At 37.9% G+C, this 15,227-nt stretch overlaps 1 protein-coding gene across 1 annotated transcript; it reads right to left on the bottom strand.

Moving 5' to 3' along the window:
* Positions 1 to 13,087: 13,087 nt before the first annotated feature.
* On the bottom strand, positions 13,088 to 14,967 carry LOC127659253 (TLR adapter interacting with SLC15A4 on the lysosome-like). The gene is made up of 2 exons (XM_052148991.1): positions 14,860 to 14,967; positions 13,088 to 14,708 (listed from the first exon to the last, which is right to left on the bottom strand). Exon 2 carries the CDS (start codon positions 14,706 to 14,708, stop codon positions 13,866 to 13,868), a length of 843 nt encoding a protein of 280 aa, XP_052004951.1. The 5' UTR covers positions 14,860 to 14,967; the 3' UTR covers positions 13,088 to 13,865.
* Between the last annotated feature and the right edge of the window lie 260 nt (positions 14,968 to 15,227).

Raw genomic sequence — 15,227 nt, 5'->3', positions numbered from 1 at the left:
CACGGTTTGAAAATTGACTGTTATCATACCATGTACATTTGCTTATCTACGGTATTGAGAAAAAAATGCAACCGGACGGAGATTCTCACATGCGCATCTCCTTTCCTTCTCGGCTGTCTGTCAGACTCTTTCAACTTGCGCCACACACACATGCAGCAGATGTCAGAGAGAAGCGAGGCGAGGGGGTCTGACATGAGTGTGTGAGTTAAAGCAGTGTTTCTCAACTGGTCTATTCAGACTGGGTCGCGGACAGCAGGGAAATAACAATGCCATGGTAACTTCTCCCATTGAAGATATATTGGTGGCCGTCCTAGTGATCGACTATTTAGGACTGCCGAGGCAGATTTAATGATAATCTCGCAAACAGCTACAGACTTCTCATCTGCACTTTCACGAGTGTAATGAGCTCGCGCTAATGATCTCCTCTTCTCTCTGGCGCGCGCGTTCAACAACAGGGCTTCCCTCGATAATGCGGAACACAGACATCAAAACTGTGACCAATTTCAATTCTAGAGAGACTTTTCTAGTTTAAAGTGTTACGGAGATTGTCAATTCTAACCTCTCAAACAGTAGCAGCCCTGACGTGCCAAACAGCACTGAGGAGGAAAAGAGCAACTGTGCTATGCGCCAAAAAAATGACACACCATCACCTTTACAAATTTGTTTCAGGACTTTACATGAGTAAAAGTAACTGGTATATTTTGGCAAAATGTGTATAGTTTCATATGAAATAATCTAAAGGTAGAATCTATTAGACCTCATTTTATATCAACAGTGGCAGTTATAGTTCAAGATGTGTTTCCGCTAGTATTAATTCTTCATAAATACATTATTATTATTATTACTATTATTTAAGACTAGCACACTGACCTAACCATGGTAACGAGGAGCCTTTCCTTCTGTGTAATATGTGTATAAATATGTAATATTAGGTAAAAAAAAAATGGGATAATAATGGGCTCATATAAGTAAATATGCTCTTCAATTTTTAAAACGGGGAGAGAAAACTTCCGTAGATTTTGACATCAACAACAAAAATAATTTCACTTGATGCATGTCCTTGTACTGGAAAACTATGAACAAAACTATACAACATAAAAGGAAATGCAACCCAGGATACATTAAATACAGGTTATGTTTAATCTATGACAGGTCGACACTTGATTTCCAATGTTTCCTGAAGCAAAACCAGTTGAGAATCACTGAGTTAAAGGTACAGACAGGAGCAGTCTGGCTGTGCTGTCACGCACCTACAGTATATATTAACTATTAATAATCATAGAACATTATTTTAAAAGCTCATTGCTCATTTAGTAGTTAATTTAACATTTGACAATATAATCTTTAATCTATTAAGGTTAAACTTATTCGGCTTGCTGTCCACAGTGGAGGAGCTCGAGGAAGCAGCTTCAACTCGAGCTCTAAAGAAAATATAACCATTACATTTATACATACCTGCAAGGGAACCAAAAGGTTAGTTAGGAAAAACATGACAATTATGTTTGTACATGCCTGTAGGGGAAGCAAATGCGTAGTAAGGAATACATAACTTTATTACATTTGGCATGGGCGGGGCACAAATTACTTTATTACATAAAAACCCTTGTAAGGGAAGCAATAGTTTGTTAGAAAAAAAACATGGCAATTATGTTTGTACTCGCCTCTAGGGGAAGCAAATTGTTTGTTAGAAATACGTAAATTTATACACACCTGTAAGGGGAGAAAAAGCTTAGTTATGAAAACAACTTTATTAAGTTTGTCATGTCAAGGCACTACTGTGGCAGTATCAAACGTGAAAGAGGTATTGCTGTGGTTGTATCAACCATAGGCAGGAGCTGCTGCGGCAGAATCAAGTGGGGCACACATGACTTTATTACATTGACACATGCCTGTAAGGAAAGCACAAGGTTATTTTGGAAGTTATATCCAGCTCTTTTTATTATATTTTGGGCTCATTTTAACCTTGAGCAAAATAAATGCCATTGCAAATTCTAACAGAAAATGCTAAAGGCTCTTAAGATGCAGTGGAACCACCAATGCACTCGAACGGGAGAACTCGTACTGCGTTTTGGACGGAAGAGCCTGCATTGCAATCAAACGGGAGGACCAACACTGCGATTCGAACAGGAGAGCCTGCGACCGATGCGCTAAGGCTCACACTGCATTAGAACAGGAGAGCCCACAATGCAATTCAACAGGAAAGCCTGCATAGCATTCGAATATCAGGGACCACACTGCGATTCAAACAGGAGAACCTGTGGCCAAATTGCATGGGCTCACACTGCGTCCGAACGCGAGGGACCACATTGCATTGGAATGGTGGGTGCCGCAGAGTAAAGAACCTTTCCAAATTTGCGATGGGTATATATTTATGAGCTATGCCCCTAGACTTTTAATAAGAGGAAACAGGAAAAATGGTTGTGGTGTGGTGGGAGATTTAGTGGCACGGCCTGAAAGGTTTCCGCAGTTGCGGCATGTGGACAACACATTTGTGCTGCTTTGCGGTGTCGTGGAAGTTTGAGCCAATGGGGGATGTTTGAGCCAATGGGGGATGTTTGAGCCAATGGAAGGAGCACCTCAGTTGTGCTTTAATGACTAAAATGTTTGCCATTTTGGCTCCTCGTAGGTAATGTTGAAGTCTTGGAAAGACACCTAGATAGAGAAAGCGAGAGGTAAACCTGCGTGCAATCCAGTGACATGAATTTAAATGGGCTCTCACAGAGACCTGCTGGAAGTAATATCGGTGAAACCGCTGCAGAAGGCGCACTTTCAGTCATTGATTTAGAAAAGAAAAAATAGTAATATTTAGGTGAAACTTATACTAGTAAGACATTTCACAACCCTGTGAAATTAGAAATAATCTGTGAAAAGTTATCTCCATGGTCACTGGAGTGTGGGCTGGACTTGCGCTGGTAGATGGAATACTTCATACTGCTAATGCTTATTTGAGGGGAAAGCATGCGGTCGATGTTTCAGGGACATAAATCTAGAGAAGAGAAAATAAATGGAGTGACATTTAGAGACAATTATGTTACCAACAGCATACAATTATCTAAAAATAAACATAGCTGCAGCTCTGCACTGCTTACAGAAATGCAGGACTTATGATATTCCTGGGAAATACAGCTTTAACAAATACAGTGTGAACAACAGCATAAAATGATCTGAGAAATAAGAGCTTTAGCTCTGCACTGCAAATGGTAATGCTTGAGAAAATGGACTTGCAATCATTATTCACTTGTGGCCATTCACTCCTTAGGAGTACTGTATGAACACCACCTGTTGTACAAAATACATCTTGCTTGTTTGATTTATCTGTATTGCAATAGATTTGTGAGGAGATACTTTGTACTACCCCCAGAAAATCAGAGAGAGAGAGAGAGACCGCTGAAGCGCCACTAAGAGGATTTGCACTTATATAGCGTCTTTTTAACCTTAACGGTATTAAATGTGCTTTACACTGTGACACATACACACATTCATACACCAATGGCGGCAGAGCTGCCATGCAAGGCGCTAGCCTGCCATTGGGAGCAACTTGGGGTTCAGTGTCTTGCCCAAGGACACTTCGGCATGTGGAGTCATGTGGGCCGGGAATCGAACCACCAATCCTGTGATTAGTGGCCGACCCGCTCTACCAGCTGAGTCACAATAAACAATCAAGTGTATGGGATAGTTAAGATGAAAGGATCTGTGCACGGTCATATGAAGCGGGTAGCACTGGTATATGGTGAAGCAGTTGCCGGTTTTGGGGAGGAGCCTCAACGCAATCTGGTTGGATCTGCTTCGTCAAGTAATGAGTAAAAAGGAAGAAAGGCAGGATAGAAAACCACAGTTAAATGGCAGCCGCCATTATCACAATGTATCCAAATAGTGAGCTGCTGCGGCAGCTTCTGTTGAATAACATAATGATTTTGATAAAATAGCTTATCTGATAAGGAGGGCGAATAAGGAGGACAAATGTTTCAAGCGGAGTAATAGGTCATTGCATGGATCTGTCGCAGGTGGGTTCCAAATGCTGGAAACATCTGAGACCGAAGAGAGTTAAGCAGCTGCTTATATACTCTGGCTGTTAATTGAATTATTAGATTTAGGAACTTCATATAGTAATCACAACTTACAGTAGTACAGTGAATGTATTGTATTCTGTAAATACTGCAAGAAATACAGTATTGAATGTCAGTATATTCAGCACTTGCATACTGTAAAAATGCAGTAGTCCAACTGCAAATCCCCAAAGAAATGACTTCACTCTAAATGAAAAGCACATTACAGTACACTAAATGCAAAATCAAAGTCAATGAGAGATTCATTCTGCCTCAGCATCATGTTTTCACATCATTAGAATGTGTTGTAGTTGTTTTTAACTTTTGCTGTCTGTGTTTACCATTTTGGAACACAAGTGCATCACTGTGAAATGTGTTTTAGTGAGTGAGATTATGTATAGAGTTTTGAAAAAAAAGAGCGATTGATTCGACAAATGGGTTTAGGCCACTGAGCATTTGGTTCAGAATCCCTTCAGAATTGTAAATCGGCTCTGTCTTTACATTATTCTAAAAAACTTTGAGAGCAATTTAGGTAAACATAAGAGGGATATTTCAAAGTCTGTTAAAAGTGCCACACTTGCTTTCACCAGTTGGTGGCACTAGGACCGTGACCCACAATAGCCACATCAATGTAATCAGCCCGCAAGGCCAAGGAATTTGCTGTGGCTTTTTAAAATGAAAATGTTTTGCAGTGAAAACTCACAAATCATCATTATATACCTCTTCAATTGTGTTTGATCAGTTTGGTACTATTATCGCAAGTATCTGGTAACTCAAAGCAGATCATCAAAAAGGCTGTTTTTTCAAACATGTAATCACATGTTCAATTGACTAAGTGCAACTAGTGCTGCATGATTAATCATATCGCAATCGCGATGTCAGCCTGTATGATTAAATGACGGCATGCTGCGATTATATTAAATAAATAAGTGCATGTGTGGACTTGACAGCCCATTCTCTCTGAGAGCTGTTTGCCCATTTTCTACACCGCTAATAAAAAGATGACCAGTCATTCTCAGTTTAGGGAGTGGCACGTGCAGTCATGTCACGTTAATTTCCGGTGTGCAGCCTGGAAATCAGGTGAAGATGGACGCCGAGCAGACCGACACTGAACTGGTGGCCAGAAAAAATTACACAGATCATAGCATGGCGATATATCTTTATTTCATCCTTAATTAAAGTTCGCTTCAACCAGTTGCAGAAGAGACACAATCTGAGTGGGAGTCGAGACCGGGAGAGATATCAATTTCTGACGGGTGACGCTCACTCTAACACGGAGACGCTCCTCTCTCAACCCATTGTCTGCAGCTCGAATGTCTGATAGAAACACAGATCACAGCTTGCCGATATATCTTTATTTCATCCTTAATTCAAGTTCATATTATACGGGAGCGTGCCATTTAAATAAACAAACTCCAAAACTGTCATTCTCGGTGCGGTCAGAGCCGCTTCAACCAGTCGCGGAAGAAACACAATCTGAGCGGGCGTCAAGACCGGTAGAGATTTAAAGTTCTGCCGGGTGATGCGCACTATAACACGGAGACGCTTGTCTCTCACCCCCGCTGTCTGCAGCTTGCAACGTGTAGCATCATTGATGAGATCATCATGATAAGATCAATCTTATGTGAAAAATAACACTAAAATGTCAACAACAGTAAAATGTGTATGTGTATGTAATATATATATATATATATATATATATATATATAGATATATATATTGACAAATGCTTATCAATAATACTCTTATGGCTAAAATGTTTACAGTGTTCAGTGGCTAAAATATCAATATGACTAAATGTTACTAAAATATGACTAAAATGTCAAAAGTTTTCATTGACTAAAACTACATTAAAAAGCCCAGTAAGCCAAACAAAGCACAATTACAGATGTGTTTGCGAGTGTCACGCCATATGACAAGTCTTCACAGAGATAACGGTCTGCACCGTTAGCAAAGTGGGATTTCAGAAAATTATCCACACACTGGACAAGTCATGGATGTCATGGAAATTCATGCATGCAAAGTACCTCAAAAACATGTGAATATACATAAAAAGGAATAATGACATTTAAAGCATTCTTATGGCAACACTTTTTAAGATATCAAGAATCCCTTTAGAATTGTAAATCTGCACTGTCTTGACATTATAAAAAAAAAAAAAATAAGCAATTCAGGTCAGGTTCTATGAGAGGGATATTTCAAAGTCTGTTAAAAGTGTCACACTTCCTTCCGTCAGTTGGTGGCGATACGACCGCAACCCACAATAGCCACATCAATGTAATCAGCCCGTAAGGCCAAACATATGTTTTGATGTAAATCACATGATGCACGCAGAAGATGATACACTTCCTTTTTCCCAATTTATTGTGTCGCCATGGCAACACCATTCGATATATCAAAAATCTGTTTACAATTTAGCATTGTCAATATCTTGGCATAATGTTGCCCACATTTGATACCTGTAACATGAAGTATTACAAATTCCAGTGCATGCATTTTTAAAACAATCCTAAATGGCTGACTTCCTGTTGGGCAGAGCTTATGACTGTCAGTGCAAAAGTTGTCTAGCTTGAGATCTATATTTGTACAATGTTTGTTGAGTGTAGCTCAATAGGGATGGGCTACAGAGCCCCCTGAACATGCCCATCTTCTGTTTTCCCAGTACTAATGGCCGACGACCCTGATGTATGTGCAAACTGTCAAGAGTTTTCACGCATGTTAAGGACCCCAAAATTACGGAAAACCTTGAAAACAAGAATATTTAGAAGAATAATAGGGCCTCCGCACTTTCAGTGCTTGTGCTATAATAATCCTAAGAAGAACAATAGGGCCTCTGCACTTTCAGTGCTTGGGCCCTAAATAATCCGTAGAAGAACAATAGGGTCTCCAAACTTTCAGTGCTTTTGCCCTAATAATAATAATAATAATAATAATAATCCTTAGAAGAACAATAGGGCCTCTGCACTTTCAATGTTTGGGCCCTAATAATTATTATATGCTTACCATAGTGAAACGGGGTAAGGCAAAAACATGGTTTGGAAGATGGATTGTTGGTATATTTGATTATTAATTAAATTTTGTTCATTTCTAACAAAAAATCTTACATAGTGTAGCTTTAAGTTTAAGTCAGTTAGCTTGTGTTGAGATGTACACAAGCTTGGACTGGAAAAATAATTAAATACTGAAATGTTCATTTTTTTTCCAGGAGAACCTCAAAACTGAACTAAAGCCTTTACAGACCAAGCTAAGAATATTTAAGGAATTTCAAAATTCCTTAAATCAAACTGCTAAACTTATTAATGTAAGAATCAAACAATGTGATTTCAGGTTGTACAAAACTGCTGCTTCAAGTCTATGTATTAATAAATAGCCTGTACATTAGCTTTTGCCTTCATCTGGGTCAATGACAAATGATGTTGTCTGAGGTGATTAAAATTAGAAAACTTATACAAATCTAGTTTAAAACATGTGAAAGTTTGTAGAAATGTAATCTTTGTGTCCAGTTTGGTTTTATTAATTAAAAAAAAAAATGCATTTATATAATTTTCCACAAAAATCGATTCAATGACTGATTTAAAAAATGTCATGTGGTGTAACCATTAAGGTATTAAAAATCTTTCCTGAATACAAGAGTATACACAACTTAAAGGAGTAGTTCACCCAAAAATGTATGTAGCCTCAAACTTGTATAATGTTGTTTTTTTCCACAGAACAGCAAAATATTTGAATGAAGATTAACATCAGTCTGTAGGTCCAAACAATACAAGTGAATGGTGATAACATTTTCAAGCTCCAAAAGGGGCATAAAAGCATTATAAAGTAATCCATATGACTCCAAATTAATCCATACCTTTTGAAGTGATCCATTGGATTTTGGGTGAGAACAGACCAAAATATAACTACTTTTTCACTATAAACCTTGACATCAGCAGTCTCATTGGCAATCATGATTTCAAGCTTGATTACCCATCCTAGTCCCTAGTGCATGCATCAAGTCCTAGGAAGTGTAATCTAGCTTGAAATCATGAACGTGCCAATATCTGCAACAGATAGATGTGCAGTGAAAAAGGAGGTACAGTATTTTGGTCTGTTCTCTCCCAAAATCCATTGGATTCCTTCAGAACACATGGAATATTAGTCACTTTTCCATTAATCATTCATTTTAATGGAAATATATATATATATTACTATTATAATAATTATTATTAAATTTTTTTTTTTTTTTTTTTACAAATGTCATGCATTTAAGTCAAGGATATCAAGTGTTTGTCAATATGACCTGAACAAACTGTGACTTTTCATAAAATGTCTAAATATCTAATGTATTTTCAAACATCACAAAGTCACAAAAGTCTAAATGGTTCCTCTCTGTTTTATGTTTGTTTTTAGTTTTTTCACATGACAACAAAATAGTAACCTATATGTTGGCTACACCACATGATTTGGTTAGACAAATATTTTTCAAATACTAATAATATTTTAAAACAAAATTGTTCCACTGTTTTTTTTGTTTGTTTTTAGTAAATAAAAATGAAATATTACTACTCACTACTCATGCAAACATTTATCTTTTTTATTTTATTTATTTATTTTATTACTGTCTCTGGACAGTGACACCACATGACATTTTGTGATTTAAGCCTTTGAACTTAGTAATTGAAAACATGTTCATTATTGAAGAGATGTAAGTAATTGTTTTGTGTGAATTGCATTATTTATGTATTTTTGAAAATAAAATAAAAAATCAGTAATTTACCCATCTTTTCTACAATGTGTTTTGTTTCAGTTTCAGGCCCAAAACATAGAGAGGCAGATTAAGGAGGAGTTTGAGAAACTTCACCATTTTCTGTGAAGAGACAGCAAGGATAACAAAAGTGAGGAAAGAAGAAAAGAAGAAGACTAAGATGGTAAAGGAGAAGATTGAGAAGATGAATACAGAGATTTCATCTCTTTCAGCCACAATCAGATCCATAGAGGAAGAGATGAGAGCTGAAGATGCTATATTTCTACAAGTATGGAGCATGACCATTTTTAGAACAAATAGTAGTTGCAGTATTCATCATACTGGGCACAAATGCATTTTGTAAAAAATAAGCTCAAATAAATTTTCACTGTACAGTCTGCATTTGTTTTTACAGAACTATGAGGCCACAAAGAAAAGGTTTGGATCGTGTCTGTTGTTTCTCTCTTCTGTTGTTATGATACCAAACCCACAGCATCACTGACATGTGTAGACTGCTGGATCCAGAGAGCATTTCAGGAGTGCTGATCAATGTGCCAAAACACCTGAGCAACCTGAAGTTTTCTGTGTTACAGAAGATGCAGGAAACTGTTGAATACTGTGAGTACAGTATACAAGAATTAATCTTTATTTATTAGAATCATCTTATTGTCTTATTTTATGCATGTGTTTATGTCTGTCATCTCTCTTTAGCTCCTGTGACTTTGGACCCCAACACTGCTCATTGTAATCTTATTTTAACTGATGATCTGACCAGTGTGAGATACAGTGATGAGGAACAGAATCTTCCTGATAATCCAGAGAGATTTGATATGTATGCATGTATTCTGGGCTCAGAGGGATTTGACTCAGGGACTCACTGCTGGGATGCAGAGGTCAGAGACAGTACAGGCTGGTTCCTCAGTGTGATGGCAGAATCTGCCCAGAGGAAGAATAAATATTCTCAAAGAGTGGAATCTAGCTTGTGGGGCATTTCTGTGGTGAATATAAGGCACATATTCCACCTAAATCACCAACTGTCCTTCTAGTGAAAGAGAAACTTCAGAGGATCAGAGTTCTGCTGGACTGGATCAGTGGAAAGCTGTCATTCTCTGACGCTTTCACTAACAATGAGAGAGCATACCATTTTTCGGTATTGGCTGTAACATTTCTCCTTTGGTAACCTTACAAGTAAATTCCTCTGTAAAGGTTAAATTAAAGATGGAATGTCTATTTAGCTTATAAATATTAAAATATAAAAAATACGTACGTTTGCTTTAACACTTCACGGCTGGCTATAGGCGGCGTCCCACTAGAACTAAAATTGTCAGAGATACTAAAAAATCATAGACTTCTACAAGGTTAACTGTAACAATTCAGCAAACACGAACAGCCTGATTATAATGATCAAAGCTGTGTGCACCTTTGTTACCTTTGGCAGTTAACCGACTGCCGGTTGATGTTGTATGTATACAATTATGCAGGCAGAAAACAAAAACTATTCTGACAAAATGTACTTTTTTTGGTGCAAGCAATAAATACATTGCAAAAATGTTATGATAATATAGTAAATGTAAATTATAAATATTGTAAATTGGAGGGCTATTAACAGCATGAAATTGGCTTTTAATGTGTAATGCTTGTAATGTGTATCTGCTGCTAGAAACTCTATTATAGAATGATCCGCCACATTAGATTTACAGCTCAGGTGTTTGGCCTTAAAAATAGGTTACCTCGGGGCCTGGGTAGCTCAGCGAGTATTGACGCTGACTGCCACACCTGGAGTCATGAGTTGGACTCCAGCCTGTCTCCTAAGCAACCAAATTGGACCGGTTGCTAGGGAGGGTAGGGTCCCATGGGGTAACCTCCTCGTGGTCATGAGTAGGGGTTCTCCCTCTCAATGGGGTGCATGGTAAATTGTGCGTGGATCGTGAAGCATGAGTATCCACATGCTGTGAGTCTCTGCGGTTTAAAGGAATAGTTCATCCAGAAATGAAAATAATCTTAATTATAAACCCATTCACTGAAAATATCTCCCTCTATTGTTCTGTGATAGCTAGCGTATTCAATTTTGACACATCATGATTCAAGTATTTCTTGATGTTACTCCTCATTCTGATCAACTCTTGTGAGATAAGCATTTGCTGCTATCGCAGATAGGGATTGGATTTCTGTGGGACTGTTTGTTAAATATTTCTGGTAAGCGGAGACAGATTATCATCATTAGAATCAGTCACCACCTCACTGTCACTACTTCTGAAAAAGGTGCTTTGTTAATTATCATCTATCTATCTCTACATTGTCTGTGCATGGAGGCTAGGTGTCTATCCTATATTTACCGTTATTATTAACAGATAATGTTTAATATCACTATGTGGCACAATCATTTTCTTTTTAATATTGTTTTTTCACAGTGTAGGCCTACCGTGAAGTCACAACACAAAAAGTTAGTTTTGGTATGGTAAATTTGTGTCTGAGAGAAAAACCTGCTAGCTATATATATATTTGATTTATTTAGTGCCTCTTCAGAAAACAGCAACGTAATTACCATATTTTGTCACATTGCAGTAATGTGAATTGGGGGATAAAATGTGGTGAATGCCATAGCTTAAACGTAAAAAAATATGAATTACCCTAAATATAGGCTTCAATTTCTAAATGCAAAATGTTTTAGATTTTTTGGAATGAAATAGTGCGTTTTCACTTTTAATTGACTGGTTTTGAACAGACAATCATCCCATGTGGTCCATTCAGGGACACAAACACAGGTTTCCTGACCAAACACTCAGCGGCGCCATGATGATTCTGATTGCTGCTGGACTGTTTTCTGTTTCCAGTCTCCATAAGAAGCAATGTTAAAACATGCTTTGGGGGCAACTTTTACTAAATTATGATGCTAAATATTGTTTCTCCACTAAGAACATACCGATGCAATTGAAAACACTGGAGACCGGAAAGCAAAAACAGGTAGCTGCTATGAATAGTTTAACATTTCCTTGTTCAGGAAAAATGTGGATAGGCCTAAAAAAAGCTATTTAATTTATTTAAAAGATCCCATGCATAAACCTTGCAAACCCATTCAATGAAAATATCTCCCTCTGTTGTTGCTATTGAATTTGTGTCTGAGAGAAAACCCTGGTATATGCAGTAGCCTATACACTGATCAGCCAAAACCAGGCCAGACTGGTTCGAACTGACAAAGTATACTGTAACTCAGATAACCATTCTGTACAACTGTGGATAGAAGAATATCATCAGAATGCTATTCTGAGATGCGGGTTTGTGCTGTTTTGGAGGCACCTACACTATATTAGGCAGGTGGATTTCATGTTGTGGCTGATAGATATATATACTGTATATTCTTCATCTTGTAAAAAGTCAATGTGTTTGAAAAAAAAAATTTGAATTCCTTATCAATCTCTTTCTCTACACCTTTCCTGTTGGTCTAATTTTCACATGCAGATACAAACACACACACAATATTTCTGATTGCTCTTAATTTCACTTGGACAGATTTGATCATTAACATAGGGGTTAATATAGTCTATGGTAAAACAAATGTAAATATACAACATTCTTTTCACCAAAGCTACACAGTAGATGACAGAGGAAAGATGTTTTTGAACCCTCTAACCAATAGACACTTTTACTCACAGGTTTACTGAGAGAGCATTTCCATATCTGGGATGAATGATTTAAAAATCTAGTTTGAGATTTAAAAGTATCCTGAGAGTGTGATATGGCTTCAAGAGCAAATAACATGTTCATTTATGTTATTTCTTTCATTCTATTCTATTTTTTTCTTATACTGTATATTTACTCACTTTTTTATTAACGTCAAATATTACCGCTTATTAGATTTTTTTACATTGTTTCTTACTCTGCATTATAACTGTATAGCTGTTTACTCTAATGTTGTGTGCTATATTGTCTTTACAAGTTAGAGATAAGGAATTAATATCTCCAATTCAAGGTCTTACACTCAAGGGACAATGTTTTAAAGCAGCAATTTTTCATTGTCTTTGCTTGATATAATAACACTTGTTGAATTTGTTGTTAACATAAGCTGTTGATGTTGACTGGTTTTGGATATCAGGCACAACTGATATTTGGAGATCTTCTGACAGAGAGAGAGGTCTAGTAAAGAGACTGGATCTAACATGTTGTTGGTTGCAAAGTTTCACCTCTGAAGATCTGACTTGTAAAGTCAAATGCAATAAGTTGAAATCAGCTAAAAAGATGATAACAGCTGTGAATCAATTCATAATTACAAAGCTTTAATATTATTAAATACTTAATAATATTAATATATGTTGTCTTACCTAGCCTCAGAATCCCCTTTGTCAGAAAGATAATCTTAAATGTATCAACACAGCATAAAAATATAAACACCTTACTGCAACACCAGAGTTGAAAGTTTTGAAAAGATGTAAAACGCCTCTTGTTTTCTTATATATAAAAACAAAACAAAAACCTTGCAAAGTTACAATGGACTCAGATGAACAATGAACTCCCTTTGATCAGTATTTGTTTCATTTCATATACATTATTGTCGACTCTTGGTTATGGAACGTGCATGTGTGCATAAGCACAGGCTATGTGTCAAGTTTAGATTTTGAATCAAATGTGTTATGACAATGATCAACATCATTACAATTGAAAATTTAGTTCACCCAAAATGTAAAATTCTGTCACTTACTCATCTGCATGTTGTTCAAACCCTGTATGACTTCCTTATGTTCTGTGAAACATAAAAGATGTTAGGCTGTGGGTCATTAGGCTAACAAAATATTCAGTCTCAGTAACCATTTGCTTTCATTATATGGAGGAGAAAAAAAAAATCAAAGGTGATTGAGAGTATCCATAACATTCTGCAAAACATAATTTGAGAGACATAATGACAGAGACCACATTTTTATTTTTGGGTGAACTATCACTTTAGCATTCTCATTTCAAGCTATTACATTGTACTTTTGAAAGACAATATGAAGAAGCACTGCTTAATCTCTTAAGACGTACTGCCAAAACTTTTGTTTTTTAGCAAGCTTTCATCTACCTCCCCCCTGTCTTTTTCTTCCCACTTCTGCCTCCTTTCAAACTCACTTTTGAAAGTTATCATGTGTCAATATCTCAGTGGAGATCTGCAGTAGAGGTGTGCTGATCTCACTGGACTGATAACTGCTGGTGACTTTCAGAAGACAGCTAAGCAGCATGTCTTTGGCTCGTGCTGTCTCCATGTTCTGCTCACGGCTCAACTGTAGGGTCATCTGGTCCAGGCTGGTCTGCAGTAGCTCAGATGCCATGACCGGCCTTGTCCCCGCAGGCCCCTCGGTCAGGTACTGCCTGTACAGCTCCAGAAGTTTCTGTTCCAGGTAGCCATTGAGCTGGGAGTTAGAGAGGGGCTGAGCAAACTGCAGAAGAGAGGTACGCTCACGGCCACTTTCTTCCCTCCAACGCCTTGAGCTCCGGTACTCATGGACCAAAGGAGGCAGGAGGGAGGGGGAAGGTACATCTCCAGACATCAGGAAGGGCCCAGGCAGGAGGTCCTGGCTGTGACAGCCCTGAACATCACCTGCACTGGAGTTCAGAGGCAGTACCTGGCCACCAGCAATGTGTAAATCACTGTAGTGCTGACAGATGCTGTGGCAGCTAGAGGGCACCAAAAAGGCCTCGGCCTCGGCCTCTGGTGAGTCTGCCTGCCTGGGGATGTCCACACTGAGAGACAGTTGCCGTCCTGCCAAAGGGGTTGTAGAGGAAAGATGGGCATCGCACTGGGTTGTTTTGGTGTGCTCCTCTTGAGATGAGTGGACTGGGATTTGGGCTGAAAGTTGATAGCTCAGTGGGGGTGACGATGGTGCTGCGAGTGTGCAGCATGCTGAAGGATTCGCACATTCGGGTTCAGGGCAAAACATCAAAATCCACAGCTTACTTTCACACAGCATCTGTAGGTAGACAGACACAGAAGTTAAAGCGGGCATTATTATTAATGCTTGGTCCAAAGGACCACCCCCAGAGTAGATATAATTTGTCTTTTAAACTGCATTTACAGAGATCATCTACTAATCCAAAAGATTTAACTTCTCCAAAGCTTACCTTCTTTTTCACTGAAGAAACTCTGTATGTTGTGCTTGACTGTACCCCTAACTATTTGCAGTTAGGTCTGGGTCACTAGGTCTGTAATTGGTTTTGTTTCATTGTAAGTGAAAGCTGTGCAATAGTTGTTCAGTTTTATGCTCCACTGAAGGAGGAAGTGAAAGCATCAAATGTGACGAGATTTCTGTCTTCCATGTAAATTTACAACATCACATTTAGGTCTGTTTATGTGAAACAGTTATTGGTTGGTGCATCTTGACATGGTGAAATCTTGTCATGTTTATTACTGTTGTTGTTCAGCTTAAAACAGTTTTTCTTGATGTACTATTAGGCATAACCATGGAATGAGTATTTTCACAGCAAGACTA

Source organism: Xyrauchen texanus, chromosome 18 (assembly GCF_025860055.1).
Source record: "Xyrauchen texanus isolate HMW12.3.18 chromosome 18, RBS_HiC_50CHRs, whole genome shotgun sequence".
Classification (NCBI taxonomy): domain Eukaryota; kingdom Metazoa; phylum Chordata; class Actinopteri; order Cypriniformes; family Catostomidae; genus Xyrauchen; species Xyrauchen texanus.
This window is presented reverse-complemented; position numbering and strand designations above follow the sequence as displayed.

Excerpts from the sequence above, each read along its gene's own strand:
- LOC127659253 (XM_052148991.1), bottom strand. The coding sequence starts at position 14,708 with ATGCTGTGTGAAAGTAAGCTGTGGATTTTGATGTTTTGCCCTGAACCC.